At 43.7% G+C, this 16,012-nt stretch overlaps 1 protein-coding gene across 2 annotated transcripts in view; it reads left to right on the forward strand.

Annotated features, from left to right (window-relative positions):
• The window catches only part of LOC147881288 (RNA-binding protein BRN1-like), a 46,438-nt gene that overhangs the window by 15,058 nt on the left and 15,368 nt on the right, over positions 1 to 16,012 (forward strand). For both annotated transcript variants that reach the window (XR_015544000.1, XM_087402238.1), the window contains exons 4-5: positions 2,967 to 3,089; positions 15,895 to 15,974. Coding sequence is in view for 1 of the 2 variants with exons in the window: in XM_087402238.1 (XP_087258364.1) it covers positions 2,967 to 3,089; positions 15,895 to 15,974 (203 nt within the window). In the remaining variant the exon portion in view is untranslated. The remainder of the gene's footprint in view (positions 1 to 2,966; positions 3,090 to 15,894; positions 15,975 to 16,012) is intronic.

Genomic DNA, 16,012 nt, shown 5'->3' on the forward strand with positions numbered 1-16,012 from the left:
GGAAAGGCAGGAAGCCTTCACTTTCACACATGGGAGTTTTTGGGTCTCTTGCATATGTTCATGTACCATCTGAGCTGAGACATAAGCTTGATGACAAGGCAATCAAATGCATATTTATTGGTTACAGCCAGGAGAGTAGAGGGTATCGGTTATATCAACCAAATACTGGGAAGATTATTGTCAGTAGGGATGTAATCTTTGCTGAACATTCAGCTTCTCCTCTTGTGGACTGCAAAGCTAAGCCAGATGTTGACATGTTTGATGCTTTTGAATCTTGGTTACCTCTGCCATCCTCAGAAGAGGACTTTGACCAGCAACATGAGCCTCCTGTAGGCCCCCACCAAGCAATAATCAGCCACTACCTCATGCTGATATGCAGGTTTCTCTTCCGGCACAAAATGATCCCACCATTCATGATGCAGTCATTGAAGAAAGAGCTGTCAATAGACAGCAAAGGCAAGTTCCCAGATGGCTTCTTGATACATTGAGGGACAGCAAACAAGATCAGCCTTTTGCTGCCCGGACAAGATCAGGGAATAGATAGATGCATGGTCACTTTCTTGAGTTTGCACTCCTTGCTACAGCTTGCAATGAAGAGCCCTTGTGCCATAAAGATGCTTTTGACAGCAAAGAATGAGAGAGCTGAGTTACATTCCATTGCTAAAAATGACGCATGGGAATTAGTAGATCTCCCTTCAGGCAAGCATGCCATTGGACCCGGTGGGTCTACAAATTAAAAAGGAAATCTAATGGCAGCATAGATCGATACAAAGCTCGTCTTGTTGCAAAAGGGTATGGCCAACAACAAGGCATTGACTTTGAGGAGACATTTGCTCCCACATCCAGGATTACTACCATTAGATGTGTCATTGCCATTGCAGCCCATCATCATTGGCAAGTGCACCAACTTGACATCAAGACTGCTTTTCTTCATGGGGATCTGCAGGAAGAAGTATATGTCACACAACCGCTTGGCTTTGAGGTTGTTAATTCTGAAAATAAGGTATGCCGGCTTAGAAAAGTACTTTATGGTTTGAAGCAGGCACCCAGGGCATGGTATGCCAAAATTCATGCACACTTACTATCCCTTGGTTTTCAGAATAGTCCCACATAACCCACTCATGTCCGTGGGAGTGGATTTGATTTTTTAGTGCCGATTTTATATGTGGATGATATGCTCATCACGGGCCCAAATACTCAGCAAATTACAGCTTTCAAGACTGATTTGCAGCAGGTCTTTGACATGTCAGACATGGGACAGCTCCATTATTATTTGGGCATTCAGTTTGCTCATGTTGAGGGGAGTATCATGATGTCTCAGTCCAAGTATATTGGACAGCTCCTTGATTGTTTTCAGTTTGAGGATTGCAAGCCAATCTCTACTCCAGTGGACCCTGGCTTCAAATTCTCAGCTTATGCAGTATCTCAGCTCAGCAGATTCATGCGCATGCCCAGGATTTAGCCCTCTTCTATGGTGATCAGGGTTCACTTACCATGCATGCTTACACAGATAGTGACTGGGCAGGATGTTCTGACACCAGAGTGTCACATACTGGCAATTGTTTTTTACTTGGCAATTCATGTATCTCTTGGCTCAGCAAGAAGCAACCAACAGTTGCCACATCTAGCTGTGAGGCTGAGTACAAGGCAGCTTTCACCGCTACAGTAGAGTGTGTTTGGCTTCGACAGTTACTTACAGATCTTGGTATTCGCCAGACATCCTCCACTATTGTCTACATTGACAGCCAGAGTGCTTTGGCCATTGCGCGTAACCCAATGTTTCACGCGCGTACCAAGCATATTGAAGTTCACTATCATTATGTTTGAGTGCGGTTGTCAGCAGGAGACATAGAGTTGTTCTATCTTCCCACAGAGGACAACATAGCAGATATGTTTACAAAGGCACTTTCTCGTCCCTAGTTCGAAATCTTCTGATAGGCTTTACACTTGGTTTCCTTTGTTACATGATCTGACATCCCTTGTACATTCATAGGTGGCTATATCCTTTTGGATGAACATGTGCCACCATGACCAGAAAATACCAGGTATTTTGAGACGTTTCGGGAGGCGAGCTTGCCAGCTCCCCGTATATGGCCTTACTAATTTGTGGTTGTTTTGCAAGGCTTGGCGTCAGAGCAAAACTTGTATCACACAGGCTTGGGACTAGCTAGCCCTTGCCATGGGTGCCAGTATGAATCGGCTTGGATCTAGCTAGGGTGTCCATTTCAATATGATTTAAGTTGCATCTTAAAACTTGAGAGCTGCCATTCTTGTCTTTTTATCTAATGTTCTCCTTCATGTGGAGCATATAGCTTTGTTAATCCTGCTTTATGAGCAAGCTGAGATGATTTGAGTTACCCCTTTGCTGTGAATTTCTGTTACGTTTCTTTCTTGAATGCTATTGTTCATGATTTGAACCATGTTGATATATGGTTTTAAAGCGATGTCGAGACTTAATAGTTCTGGAATTAGCGTGCCTTGTGTATATAGTGTATATTTGGATAGCTTAAGTGGTTGTAGGTAGTAGCCTTTCTTTGAACTAGTGGACTTCGACTCCAATGTGGGGTTATTGTAGCTTTCAGGCAGGCTGTGTCGATGACTTTTTGCTGTAGAATATAATGAAATACCTGATCCCGTGATTTTTGCAGTAACTTTCGAATTCACTTACTCAGTTTTCATTATATAAATAAAGACCTTCGGGAATGTTGGTAAGAAGGTGTTAAAAACTAGGTCAACCTGTGAATTTTTTATTATACTCTCTGTAATATTGTTTTGAATTTCATTTTGCCTCTTGATCAGCATTTGCTCTTATGTGCGCAGCTCCATTTTTGCCAATGTAATGTAGACATTTACAATCCTTTGTAAGGATTGTTTATCACCATTGCATTGAAAATTTCAGAGTTTAGCTACTAGTTGTGTTGAAGATGATGTTATTTATTTGTTACTTTTGGTATATTGAATTGCAGAGCATAAACTCTTTATTGGAATGCTGCCAAAGAGTGTTTCAGAAGCTGATGTGGCAGCTGTATTCTCTCAATTTGGGGCGATTAAAGAATTAACAGTCATCAAGGGTTCACAAGCAAGCAAAGGTAATGCTACTATAAAAGCCTGTTGCTCAAATAAACATCCAGAAACCCTTACATACTGTTGGTTCAATTGCCTCGTTGATTTCTTGATTATGGATTGTCATGATTTGGAACTCTTCTTCAGCTGTAATTTTTTACTTTGCTGAGGCATGACTTCTAAGCTTTCTAGGTGTGTATACCAAGAACATTCCTCTGTTGGATTCGGTCCCCCAGACAACATAATGAAATTGATCAATTTTCCCAATGACATGGAACCCCCTCTGGCTCTTTGCATCTCATGAGAGAGCCATCATGGAGCCTGGATACGTAGGGTCGGTCCACGCACTTGGGACTCTAGCTCTGAGCACTTGATATCTTCATGTCACTCTCATTTTGCATTTTTACTTTGCTATTTTGTACTAGTATAGCATCTTAGTACTCAGCAAGGGCCTTAGTGAGCCCTTTGCCCCGACCCACAGTGGTCTGTATGAGCTGCTTACTTGATTTTGTACTTTGTCCCATAGGCCCGCAAGGCCTCCCACGGACATTAATATATCTTTCTTTTCTTTCTCATGCGGATAGTTATGCTAGGCTATATGTACACCCTTTTGAAAGACATCATGGTATTTGTTATTTCTTGTTTCAATTATCAAACTTATGTGTCGATGTCCATTTTAGTGACTCCACCCCTTAGCTTTATTGTGTTTGGTTTTCTTCAGTCTCATAGATCCTTCGACGACTTGAATAAACTCTCTCTCTCTCTCTCTCTCTCTCTCTCTCTCTCTCTCTCTCATAGCACATTGCAAAGGGTCTTAGCGAGCCCCTTGCCTCAGCCCTTTGTGGCTTGTATGAGCATGAGTCACTTTGATATTGTACTCTGTCTCATAGGCCCGGGAGTCCTTTTGACGACGTGAATACATCTTTCTTGACTTTAGAGACAGTACTTCTAGAGGCACTTCTAGGATCCCTTGACGAAGGGTTGGCTTTTTGAAACTCTGGCCAGACCGACTTCCATGTATGCAGTACCTTTTTGGGGGAGTAACATTTTAGCGATAGAGTGGAAGAGATTTGAGAGGCCACTCACCATGACCTTTCTTCAGGTTGATGCCATCTTTCAGACATTGACATTCCTCCACCGAGTTTGGGCCTTACCCTTGTGGAGATTACCGAGGCTAGCACCAGGGTCATCCAAATGACTCGCTGAGAGCGGTGTTGATCGTAGGCTATGGCAAGCAATGGAAGCTTAAAATGACCTAACTGGACTAAGTGTCCTAACTGGTACATGTACTAACAGTACTAACTGACCTAACTGATTCTAACTAGGCCTACAAGGCACATACTAAGGAATGAGTGGCACGCCTACAAACCCCCTCCATGGTATGGGTTGATGTATCCTGGACACGGCTTAGAATCATTGAATATCTAATATCATCGTTGCACATGTACATCTTGTAGGGATATAGCAACCTATGAATGTAGAGAGTACAACAGATCAAGTCACAAAAGGTACTAAGTTTAAAGCTTGCCGAAAAGCTTCAAACTTAGGTGGAGGAAGAGCTTTCGTAAAAAGATCTGCCAAGTTGTCTTCAGTGGGAACATAAGACAACTGAACATCACCTATTGATAGTCTCTCTTTGACATAGTGATAGTGAACCTCAATATGCTTTGTGCGAGCATGGAAAACTGAGTTCGCCAAAGCACTCTGACTATCAGTGAAGATGACGGTGGTAGTAGTATAACATGCATGAAGATCTGCAAATAACTTCTGGAGCCAAACACACTCCACTGTAGCTGTAAAAGCTGCTCCATACTCAGCTTCACGGCTAGAAGCAGCAAATGTAGTCTGCTTCTTGCTGAACCAAGAAATGCATGAAGTATCAAGCATGAAACAGCTGCCACTATAGAAGTGAAAACCAGGCTCAAATGGTGTGGATACTGGCTTGCAGTCCTTAAACTGAAAACGCTGCAAAAGATGTCACATATACTTGGATTGTGACATCAAATGCCCCCCTCGCTGCTAGCAAAGATAGTAATGCAAAAGAGCAAGATCAGACATTGCAAATGTTTTGTACAAGGCAAGCTTAAAGGCTGCAATTTGCTCAGCATGTGCTGCTTTTAGCCCCTGCTGCCTGCCGCCTTGCTGCTGCTGCATATTCGACTGCCTTTGCACCTCCATAGCCTTTTACCTGCTGGTTTTTCGGCACATCTACTGCATAGCAGATCTTACTATCTGCTGGTCGGCTCAGTTTTTAAGGCGTTTTTTCACACGTGTGGCCCCTCGAGGTCATTTCAGAGAATTTTTCTTGCCAAAAATCAGGGTTTCCAGGCTGCTGCAGCACAAGTCGACCACGCGTGGACATTGGTTGCAGAATTTCAAGGCTTTTGAAGGCTTTTTCGACCTGTTTTGGAGCTCCTATTGCACTTTCGAGTCGTTTCGGGGTTGCTGCTGCAGAACCGCCTCAATATTTCAGAGATTTTCTTGCTGTTTGGAGGATATTTCAGCCGACTTTGGCGCTTAGCATCTGTTCAAGGCACGTACAGCACTGACTTGTGAAGATCTCCCTCACCTCGTGATCTGCTACAGCATTCGGAGCTCTCTTGCTGCATTTCGAGGGTATTCTGTGCTTTTTCATTAGGGTTTGCTTTCCGGACACCCTCTTGCTGCGTTTTGATCAGGGTTTACATTTTGGAGCCTCCGAGGCTCTTCTTTGCATTCGGTGACTCTCCAATCAGCACATTGAGAGTCTGACATGATCTCCCTTGGTAGCTGCTCCTATGGACTTCATCGACGCATCATTCGAGGGCATCCTCGCCTGGTTCTTCACCGACATACCTCTTCGCATCAGGATGTGCACACTCTTGTGCGATAGCTACTTCGGGATCATGGGTTCTTTGCCCTTGCTATCCATAAAATGAATGAAAATATTTCTATGTTTGAGTCAAAGGTTCTCTGCCTTGAGTAGTCTCTCTAAAATGAATGTTTGAAGAGTCAATAAGAGATACTTTGCCTTGGGTTGTCCCCCAAAAATGATTGTATTGTGTTTTACTTTGGTTGTATTGCCCTTGCCGGTTGCAAGCTGACTGAGAAATCACTATCACATGGGAGGTGTTGGATAGTTGGGCTTGCTCTTTGCAGTATTGCAGTGGAGGGGGGACCGGTCTACTCTTGCGTGTTGGGTCTCACACCTCTTTGCTCTGAAGGGGGGTGTTGGAGATATCATAGCCAAAGAGTGTTGGTATGATGTGATGTGTTGTACTAGGAGATCTAGTACTAGTTCATGTGAGTCATGTGTGAGTGCCACGTGTCACTATGGGACTTAATCCCATATGCACTTGGTGCTAGTGTGTGAGTGTGTAGCCTATTTAAGGCTTGTAGTTCATTTGATATAATACACAGTTTTCATTATGTCTTCATTTGAGTACTATTTCCTTACACCCTAGCTCTTCTCTGTCTCTCCTTTCACCATGTTTCTAACATGTGTGGGAACGTCTGGGAACACTTGGGAACGTTTCCAGAAGTGGGAATGCCTAGGAAATGTTCCCAAACGTTCTGGGAACGCGGCCGAAACGCGTTTTGGGTTGGGTCTCTGGCATTTTGGGTTTAGGGTTGCATCATAGTCACATGAAAACCCGTTTCGTCCTCTTCGAAACCTCAAAACGCAAAACAGACGAAACGTTTCGAAATAGGACGAAACGCTCTCAACGAAACCTTTGTTTCGCCCAAATCAAAATAAACATTCTTGCCCCGTTTTTTCTAGAATCCAAGGTGTTTATGTTTTGAATTTCCTTTTAGTATCTTGACTTTATATTTCTCTTTGTTCACTCTAACTTAAATATAACATATCTTTTTGTACCTATAAGGGTATATATTAAGTATCAATTCGAAACCTATCCGTTTCGTCTGACAATACGAAACGAAATGAAACAAAACCTGTCGAAACAACGAAACGGCAAAATAGATGAAATGTTTCTTGTGACTATGGGTTGCGTAGGTGCGCCGTTTTGGCGTCGACGGGGGGCTTTAAGCCCTCACCAACCACTCTCCCTCCCCTTCCACTGAGCCACTCAGCATCTCAGCCCCCTCTCTAAGCTCTCATCCAATCAACCCCCTCTCAGCCCACTAACCCCCTTGTGTAAGCTCTCGGGCCTCAAGGCTCAGCCCCTTCCACTACCTTCCAAGCTCCTTTTCTTGTATTTTGCATATTATATGCTCTAGCCTCTATGATCTACAGTAATTTGCAATTCTTAAAGCTTTAAACTTTATGCACATTGCCCATTTCACAATGCACATTGCAATTTGCTTTGATGTACAGTTCAATTTTCTAAGGATTTTGTCTTTGTAAAAGTCCTAAGTTGAAATGGAAAGCTTAGAGCTGCTACATCAGGTTATTCTTAGCATACTTTGGTATGTTTCCATGTGATTTGATGACGTGTCATTTGATGTGGCGTTCCCGTTCCCTCGTTCCCTCTTCCTGATACGTTATCGTTCAACCTCCCACGTTCTCGAAACTTTCCATTCCCTAGTAATTATGCCTCAAAGTCAATGCCTTGCTGCTGAGCATAGCGCTTAGCAACAAGACGAGCTTTGTTACGGTCCACTGAACCATCAACTTTTTGTTTAATTTTAGATGTATGCTCAAGTGAGCTGAATAACTTCTTGTAGGAAGTAATGTGCTTACTAGAACCATTATCAAAGAACTAGGCATCAGATACATCAGAAACTGTGATGCAAGCATCATGAACGTCAAGATCATAAGCTAGCTGACTCATGTCTATCATCTAGACTAGGAGAACCAGATATTGCAAGACCAGACTCTTTCTTCTTCTTCTCAGATGCAGTTCTTTTTGTGCATTCAGAAATGTCATGCCCAGGTTTCCTGCAATAGTTTCATCTCTTCTTATTCTTCTTATCCCCTGAAGAAGAAGCATCATGGGAGTGACCAGCATGTGAATGAGGGGGTTTACCAATTGAAACGTTGCCTTTGCCTTTGTTTTTATGCTGGGTAGCAAAGGCTTGATCACTAGCCATAGAAGCATTGCGGTTTGCACGACTTTGTTCCTCCTGAAGTAAGAGGGCAACTTGCTGGTCAAAGGAATAATGGTTCACATTGCCATCTGCAACCAACCTCAATGTAGTAGCAAAGCCTTGATATGAGTCAGGCAACCCATCAAGGGTATTAGAAACAAGCTGAGAATTAGGCACCACCTCATCAATGTTAGCCAACTGCTCTTTCAAATTCTTCACACTGGTAAGATAGGCATCCATGTTACCATCCCCTTCAAGCTTCAAGTTCTTCAACTGCTTGCGGAGATCGGCAACCTGTGCCTCATTTTGCACCTAATATAAGGATGCAAGCTGATCCTACGCTTGCTTTGCTGTCTTGCAAGACCGGATATGACGATAAGGACCCTTTTAACTGAAAGAGCAATCAAGGCATGTGCTTTGGCATCAGGATCAGCCCACTGAATCTGCTCCTTCGTAGGTGGCAAAGTACCTGTAGTATAAGATGTATCTACTCCAGAAGTAGCATTAGACCCATTGCCAGAAGAGCTTGAAGCAGTACCTATAGTACCAAATGAAACTATGTTCCACAAATTCTTTGGCAACCAAAACATTCCCCATCATGTAAGCCCACATGGGGTTTTTTTGTGCCATTAAGCTTGTCCTCAGCCCCAAGCATACCAAACAAATGATCCTTGCTGCTAGTCATGGTGCTTAAATTCAATGCAAATGCACCAACTGGCAAGGCGAATGAGAGAAGGGAAACCTCTCAAAGGCAAAACACTGCTCAAGCTTCAAAGCTTTTCAGTGCAAAAGACTCTATTGTCCAAGGTGTACCTTTTGCAAAATTTCCCAAAAGGCAACATGAGGCCTTCCAAGGCAACACGAGGCCTTTCCAAAATGTAAGAAAGGACTGATTTGCAGAAATTGGAAAGAACCAATGCAACAAAGTCTTACCCAACGATGTAGCCCAAAAATATAGTAGGGTAAAGGCTCCAAATGTAAGTAGAGGGTTTCACCCTTGAGGGAGAGGTGAAAAAGACAGCAAATGGCAGTGAGAGATGCCAAGAGAAGGCTGGAAATGAGATTTACAGCAAGAAAAAGTGCTCCCACGAGGAGTAAGAGCACTTGGAGATGAGAGGAGTGTGATGCATTGGAAGGGAACTTGCAGCCCGAGGCAAGGGGAAGCCAATTGAAGAGGAATGGGCTCTTTGACAACCAGTGGCCTGGTTGGTGCATCAACCTTACCCACTCTTCAAGGTGCCTCACAAGTCTGGTTGACACCCATCTTATTGAAGAATGCTGCGGCATTTACCATAGGGCTGTTGCCTACTGTTAGTCCTCGAACTAGGACATTCATGGACTTGCTGTTCCGCCTCTTACAGCATCAGATAAACTCCTAGGGGGCTGCTGCACCTTTTTCAAAGATCTCCTTCCTCTCTAGCATTTTAGCCTTCCTTGTTGTCATTTGCTGTGTGAATTCAGCATGCTTTCCTAGCGTGGTGATGGCTGCCATCTGTTTTTGAGTTTTTCATTCTCTGATTTTGGTTCTTCCATTGCCTTGCACATCCCTTCAGGTTGGCTCCCTGCATGTCTCTTAGTTTTTGCAGTTTGGCCCCCATGGCTTGCATTTTGTCTTTGAGGCTCATCTATTCCCATGCCTGCCCTTTCTTTCTCCCATTCATACCTCTTGCTTTTTTCCTCCCCCCTTGTTTCTTTACCTCAGCCAATGTTTTATCCACGTGTGCTTTGTCATTAAGCAGTGCCACATTATTGGCTTCCAGGCTGTCAACCTTCTCAATCAGCACTAAACAAATCTTGTTGAGGTGGGTGATTACATCAGAAATGCCCTTGGGTGGTGTCCCTGCTGTATAGTTGGTCATGGCAGCTTCCAAGGCTGACTTCCCCCATATGTATTTCATACATCCTCGTGTAGGCATTTGCGAAAGAATTCTGCAATTCCCTGTTATTTCCTTGACAGTTTTGGAGTTTGATAGGCTTTTCTACATACCAGACTGCATTCTTTTCTGCTTGTTCGTCTCACGTTTTTTGTATGTTTGGTTGCAGCCAATGGTGATCCACAGGGTCCTGCAGGTCAATCCTGCCTAGGAAAGCAGCAGCCCCCTGTGGGCCTTTGGGGTTTCTTGAGCGTTTTTGGTGGGTTTCTGGGCCCTGGAGTTGAGGGTACAGGTTCAAGAGCTCCGGGCACAGATTCGACTCCCCAAGACAGCTATTGGAGGTCCATTGGCAGGGCTGAGGTCCTCGAACAGTTGAATGCGCTTCTGAACAGGAGAGTTTGCCCTCCATTTGCAATCGTGACAGGATGTGAGCAGCCGGGGTAGATAGGCGCAGTATTGGGCGCTGATTCTGGATCAGAATCAGGGGGTCTATGGGCTGGTATGGAGCACTAGAGGCCCCCGCCTAGAGCAAGGACAGACCTGGGGGAGCCTAGGACTGATCCGTGTAGGAAGGAAGAAAGTTGCAATTTTTGTTGCGAATATCTTGGCAACACAGTGGTGCTGATTCCGCGGGAGATGTTGAGGCCGCAGGAGCTGGACGAGAGAGAGAGAGAGAGAGAGAGGGCCTTTTGCCCCCAAAACCACTACACAAAAACACGATTTTTATTTCCAAACATTTGGCAACGTTTCCTAACGTTTCAAAAAATAAAAAATGTGTTTCATTGCAACTATGTTTTTCAGATTGCCTTTGTTGCCCTGCACCATTTGGAATTGTAATGCTACCTTATGGTCAGAACCAGGGAACTTCTCGGAATCCTATACAGGCCACGACATAGTCTTCTATACAAAGACACATCAGAGTCCAGAGCGCCCTCTTCCAATAATCAGCTTCTCGGAATCCTATACAGGCCACGACATAGTCTTCTATGTCGTGGCTTGTATAGGATTCCGAGAAGCTGATTATTGGAAGAGGGGATACGACACATGGATAGCCGGGATCTGTTTGTCGCAGTTTGCTACTTCCCCCCTGAGACCTCTCACTTTGCCAGAGATATTCGAGGTGATGATGAGACATTCCCATTTGCTGTCCTTTATTAGTCCATTGTTGACTTTTCTAGCCGCGGAGAAGTCCTTCTAGCGGGGGACTTCAACGCGAGGACAAGGGCCCGTCAGGTGCCACTTCTTGACTTTAGAGATGATTCCACTCTACTACCAGATGTTGACCTTGAGGAGGTAGGTATGCTACGGGTTTCGGTTGACAAGCGAGGTCCATTCTCATCTTATGGGCAGGCTCTATTAGACCTCGGTAGGATACATGATCTCATTATCTATAATGGTCTTGACAAATGGCCCCCTTCAGGTAATTTCACATGCTTTCCACATGGGGGGGGCTCAAGTGTTGTTGATTACATCATGGGATTCCCTGTCTTTACATCTCGCATTACTGACTTCATTGTAGCACCTCTCTCCCAGGGGCTGATCATACATACCTCTTTTCTTTCGCATCTCCACCTCCCTTCACACAGCACCTTTCACCTCACTCAGTGCTTACTCCACCTTTCACGATATACGCTTTGATCGGGATCACTCACCTTCTTACTCTGGCTGTCTGTACATACTTCTCACTTATATTGACTTCATACCCCTTTTAGAGGATCGTGCTGCCCTTGTCACCGGCTCACTATGCGAGATTGCCATTCACGCTTTTTTCCCTGTAACGCTCCACCCGCCCACCATCCCCTGTAACGCTCTACCCGCCCACCACCCTCTGTAACTGTATCTTGTAATAGTTGGTACGATGATGAGTGAAGGCCTTATGCCGTCAACTTAGATTTGAAACAAAAAACAGTCTTCCAAGCACACCAAATATGCTACGTGAATACTGTAGACTCGTATGGAGGAAGAAACTAGACTTCGTTCGTCGAAACGAGGAGAAACTACTGAACATTTTGTTTAGTAACAACTCTAAGGACTTTTGGCGGAGATTTCTAAAAGGACGGTCCCCTCCGTCACTCACTGACACCCAGATCTGGTTTGATTATGCACGCACACTTTATGACATCCCAAATCAGCCAATCCCTAACCTCTCACACATGCCTCGTCCCACATCCTGCATCCTCTTCACTAGAGGAGGGGTAAAGGATACTTCATAATGGCCGAGTGAAGGATCATGAGGGAGTATGCACTGGTTGCATTGCATATGGGATTAACCTCCTAGCCTCGATCTTAACAAAGCTTTTTAATGAAGCGGTTTGTTTGGGATTTTCACACACTTGGACCATTGATACTATCTCACCCATCCACAAGGCAGGGGATCCCATGAGCCCGGAGAACTACATGACTATTATGATTGGACATGTCATGTCCAAGATTTATGCATTAGTACTTGACTCTGAGGTTAGCAAACTTGCAGAGTGTCGAGGACTTAGAGTAGCAGGCTGTCATGGCACTTTACGAGAGTTTTTTGCAGAGTTCGGGTAGGATCCGGGTGGACAGACGAGATCATGAGTACCATCGGGATCAAACAAGGGTGTCCTTTGTCGCCTACCTATTTGGCCTCTATATTGACGAGCTTGAGACAGTGATGCAGACACAGGGGGTGTAGCTTGCTCTCTTGTGGACACGCTTATCCAGACACTTAGACACTGCGAGAGGATACTCCGAGCACGGAGACAGGAGCATACTTCTTCCTTGGTTGATCCCTCTCAGAGCTCTATCACGGAGTTCTTTCAGCTAGATCACATGGACCCCAACGAGACAAGGCCTCGACATGACCGTGACCCGGAGCCTGTGACCCGACAGCTCAGCAGATAGAGGGATGGCACACAGATCACACTTGGAGACATCCCCTCCTTGTTTAGAGTCGGAGCCCCCGACCGACGGGAGTCACAGTAGCCCTGGTTAGACGCAAAGCGACGACCAGGATTGCACCTCTGAGTGGCCGACAACACTCTATTGCCGACTTTATGCCTCCACTGCCTCATCCATCCTGATATCTTGCTGTTGCCGAGGATGATGATGATATTGATGATGATGCTGAGATTGATATATAGTCGACCATCGACATGACTATGTCGTACTTAGGACTTAGTACTGCCATTTTGCATTTTTGCATTTTGCATTGGTATGGATGCTCGTTTAGTAGCTCGACTACCACAGCTTGTCGTATCAGGATTTTCACAGTCTCATAGACCGATCGGTCTTCTGAAGACTTTAATAAACTTTCTTTCTTTCTTTCTTTTTGATGTGCTAGTCCAAGTATCTTGTTGCCGACAGCACTCTGAGTGGACGACAACACTCTATTGCCGACTTTATGCCTCCACTACCTCATCCATCTTGATATCTTGCTGTTGCCGAGTATGATATTGATGATGATGCTGAGATTGATATATAGTCGACCATCGACATGACTATGTTGTACTTAGGACTTAGTACTACCATTCTGCATTTTTTGCATTTTGCATTGGTATGGATGCTCGTTTAGTAGCTCCACTACCACAACTTGTTGTATCAAGATTTTCACAGTCTCATAGACCGATCGGTCTTCCGAAGACTATAATAAACTTTCTTTCTTTCTTTCTTTCTGATGTGCTAGTCCAAGTATCTTGTTGCGGTTTTTATTTTTTATTTTTTTGAGATAACTTTCTAGTTCTGTAACTGGCTGCTTTAATAGATTTTTGAGATTGCCTTTGTTGTCATCATATCTTTCTCTGATGTGTGCATAAGACCGGCATCTTAGGAGTACATACTGCTCATTTTCCACCTTGCTTGTGGGGCTGATTTTGCATAATCTTTCTTCCCTTGGGATTGTAGGACCTAGGTCTTGTTAACCTTCCTTTCTTCACCTTTCGATCATGTGAGCTGGTTCTCATTTTGCATATGAGATGTCTTTTAAACATTGCTATGTGTTCCCCAAGGTGTTTTTGCATCTCAGTTGTCCATTGGATTAATTTCCTGTTTTGTAGAACTGCATGTTTACACATGGGTCTTGCCATAATTTTTTGTAGCGTCTCGTGTGTCACTATCTCCTTGATCTCACATGCATCCCTTGGTATATCAGCAGCTGTTATATCCCATAATTCCATCCATTTCATCCCATCTCAGTGCCATCCAGCTGAGGTATCCTGCTGGCATCCATTTTCTTAAATTCGTTGAGGTAAGCCTTGAATTGGCATAATGCCTCTCATTGTAGAGATATCACACCCGTCTCAGCTAGTAGGATGGGGTCGGGTGTCTTTGCCTTAACTCTTGATTCTTGTGAGAAGTCTTTTATGTAAAGTTTCTATTCTTTTCCAATAGGTCCTGGAGAGGCTAGGAGCCCATGCTGGACACCCATATAGGATCACTGTTTATACAAGCGTTGAGTATAGAAACATTCTCCATTCCCACTTCCGCAGGTGTGCCTTCATGCACTTGTTTTGGAAGTTGTCAAATCTTTCAAACCCCCCCAGTATTCTTCTTTCTAAACATGCATTCCACTTGTGGTGTCGGTAAATTCCAGCCCTAGATATTTATGTGAGTTGACTTCTAATCATTAGATCTCATATTAAATCTTAGAGTGACTCATGGCCTTGTGCCACATCATGTAGATGACCTAGACGCCTTGTTAGCTTCTAGATTTGAACTCTACAAATAGACCATGGAGGCGGAGGAGGAGTAGGAGGTCAAGGCTTAAGAAAATTGAAAGATGAAGAGGATGAAGAAGGTAATTAGAGATATTGGATAGGAGTGTGCAATTGAGGGTGACCCTTGCATGTGTGTTTGGTACTCTTTCGTGTAGCAATGCATAAGACAGTGCTACTCCTTTCTTTTTTAAAAATTCCTCTGAATTGTGGTTACAATGGGGCTCAAACCCCACACACGATTCAAGGTGTGGTAATCGTTTAGCAAGATATTTGTGTGTTGCATTAATATAAGAAGGCTGAATAGAGTTTAGATGTTGGTCGGTAGGAAGTCATGGAAGTTGGTCAAAACCGAGTTTAGATGTTGGTCAAAACCTAGCGCATGCACCATGAATGGTCGGAAGTGAGTCATTTGGGAGGGTGGTGAGACTAGACTTGCGTAACTTGAGCTAATATATGAAAGTCCAGGGATCCATCTTGGCATTCATGTATTTTGATTGGGCGTGATGATGTTGGTTTGGAGTGGAAGTTTATATGTGTTTTATTTTCACAAACAATTAGTGTATAACAAGTATTGTGAAAGCATGTAGTAGTAGGCAAATTTGAGAAACTACTGGTTAAGTGTGCATGATTGATAATCTTAGTGCAGATAATAGAACTTGAGGAAAATAAAAGTTGGCATGCTTCAGTCCTAAATTGCATGATTTCATGCCCTAATGGCCACCAAGAAACACTGAGGAACATAGCCTCAAGAGTGAGCCTAGGGGCCAATTCCTATAAGCATTCATATTTATATCTACTAATTACAGCATTGAAGGTTGCATGGTTGATAATTTTAGAAACTGGAAGATGGTGACTACTTCTATGGAACAATTTGACTTGCAATAGTGCAAAAATTGAACTTTGCTCCTTCTGCACAAACGTTTTAAAAGCCAAACGGTGATGGTCTGTGTGGATACGAATTTTGATTGTCGTGTTTTGTGGGTGTGATTGCACGTATCTGATAAAATACATGATTTGGTTGTTCTTATTGTGTGCTACTGGTTTAGCAACCTTATAAGAAAGAGAGTATGTTGCGTTATGGTGTTACTTTTCTTGACATAAATACATTGAGATAGATAGTATGTTGCGTTATGGTGTTGCTTTTCTTGACCTAAATACATTGAGACAGATAGTATGCGTAGTTTAGAAATTGTCGCTGAATCTTTTGTTTCATTTGGGGCTTGGGGTGGGGGAATTCTCTTCAGGTTGTGCATTCTTGAAATTTGAGACAAGGGAGCAAGCAATATCAGCTATCAAGGCCTTGAATAATACTTACAAAATGGAGGTGGAGTATCGTAGGACATGCACTTGTTTAGCTAAAAA

Source organism: Dipteris shenzhenensis, chromosome 31 (genome assembly GCF_047967505.1).
Source record: "Dipteris shenzhenensis isolate YYH24624 ecotype China chromosome 31, Dip_SZ_1.0, whole genome shotgun sequence".
NCBI lineage: Eukaryota > Viridiplantae > Streptophyta > Polypodiopsida > Gleicheniales > Dipteridaceae > Dipteris > Dipteris shenzhenensis.